This window comes from Acanthisitta chloris, unplaced genomic scaffold (genome assembly GCF_000695815.1).
Source record: "Acanthisitta chloris isolate BGI_N310 unplaced genomic scaffold, ASM69581v1 scaffold41320, whole genome shotgun sequence".
Lineage (NCBI taxonomy): Eukaryota > Metazoa > Chordata > Aves > Passeriformes > Acanthisittidae > Acanthisitta > Acanthisitta chloris.
Window position 1 is genome coordinate 300 of NW_008650621.1, and position 248 is coordinate 547.

A 248-nucleotide genomic window follows, 5' to 3' on the forward strand; every position below is an offset into this window, starting at 1 on the left:
GTGGCAAGCGGAAAGGTCGGAGCAAGAAGTGGAGGGAGATCCTGCGGTTCCCACACATCAGCCAGTGCGACGAGCTGCGGAAGGGCCTGGGTGAGCTGGAAGGGTGCCAGGAACCAGCAGAACCAGCTCATGGGTCCCAGCACAGCGTGAGGCCATGGCACGTGCTGGGCATGGCACGTGGCACCTCTCGTGGCACCTCCTGCCTTCCCTTGCAGAACAGGACTACAGCAGCCTGTGCCAGCGGCAGC

The 248-nt window shown here is 64.1% G+C and overlaps 1 protein-coding gene across 1 annotated transcript in view; it reads left to right on the top strand.

Moving 5' to 3' along the window:
- Positions 1-8: 8 nt before the first annotated feature.
- LOC103797371 (G protein-coupled receptor kinase 5-like) overlaps positions 9-248 on the top strand; it is a gene marked incomplete at both ends in the record, with an annotated part of 2,856 nt that continues 2,616 nt past the window's right edge. The window contains 2 exon segments of the mRNA XM_009069591.1: positions 9-90; positions 216-247. Of these exon segments, the coding sequence (XP_009067839.1) occupies positions 9-90; positions 216-247 (114 nt within the window).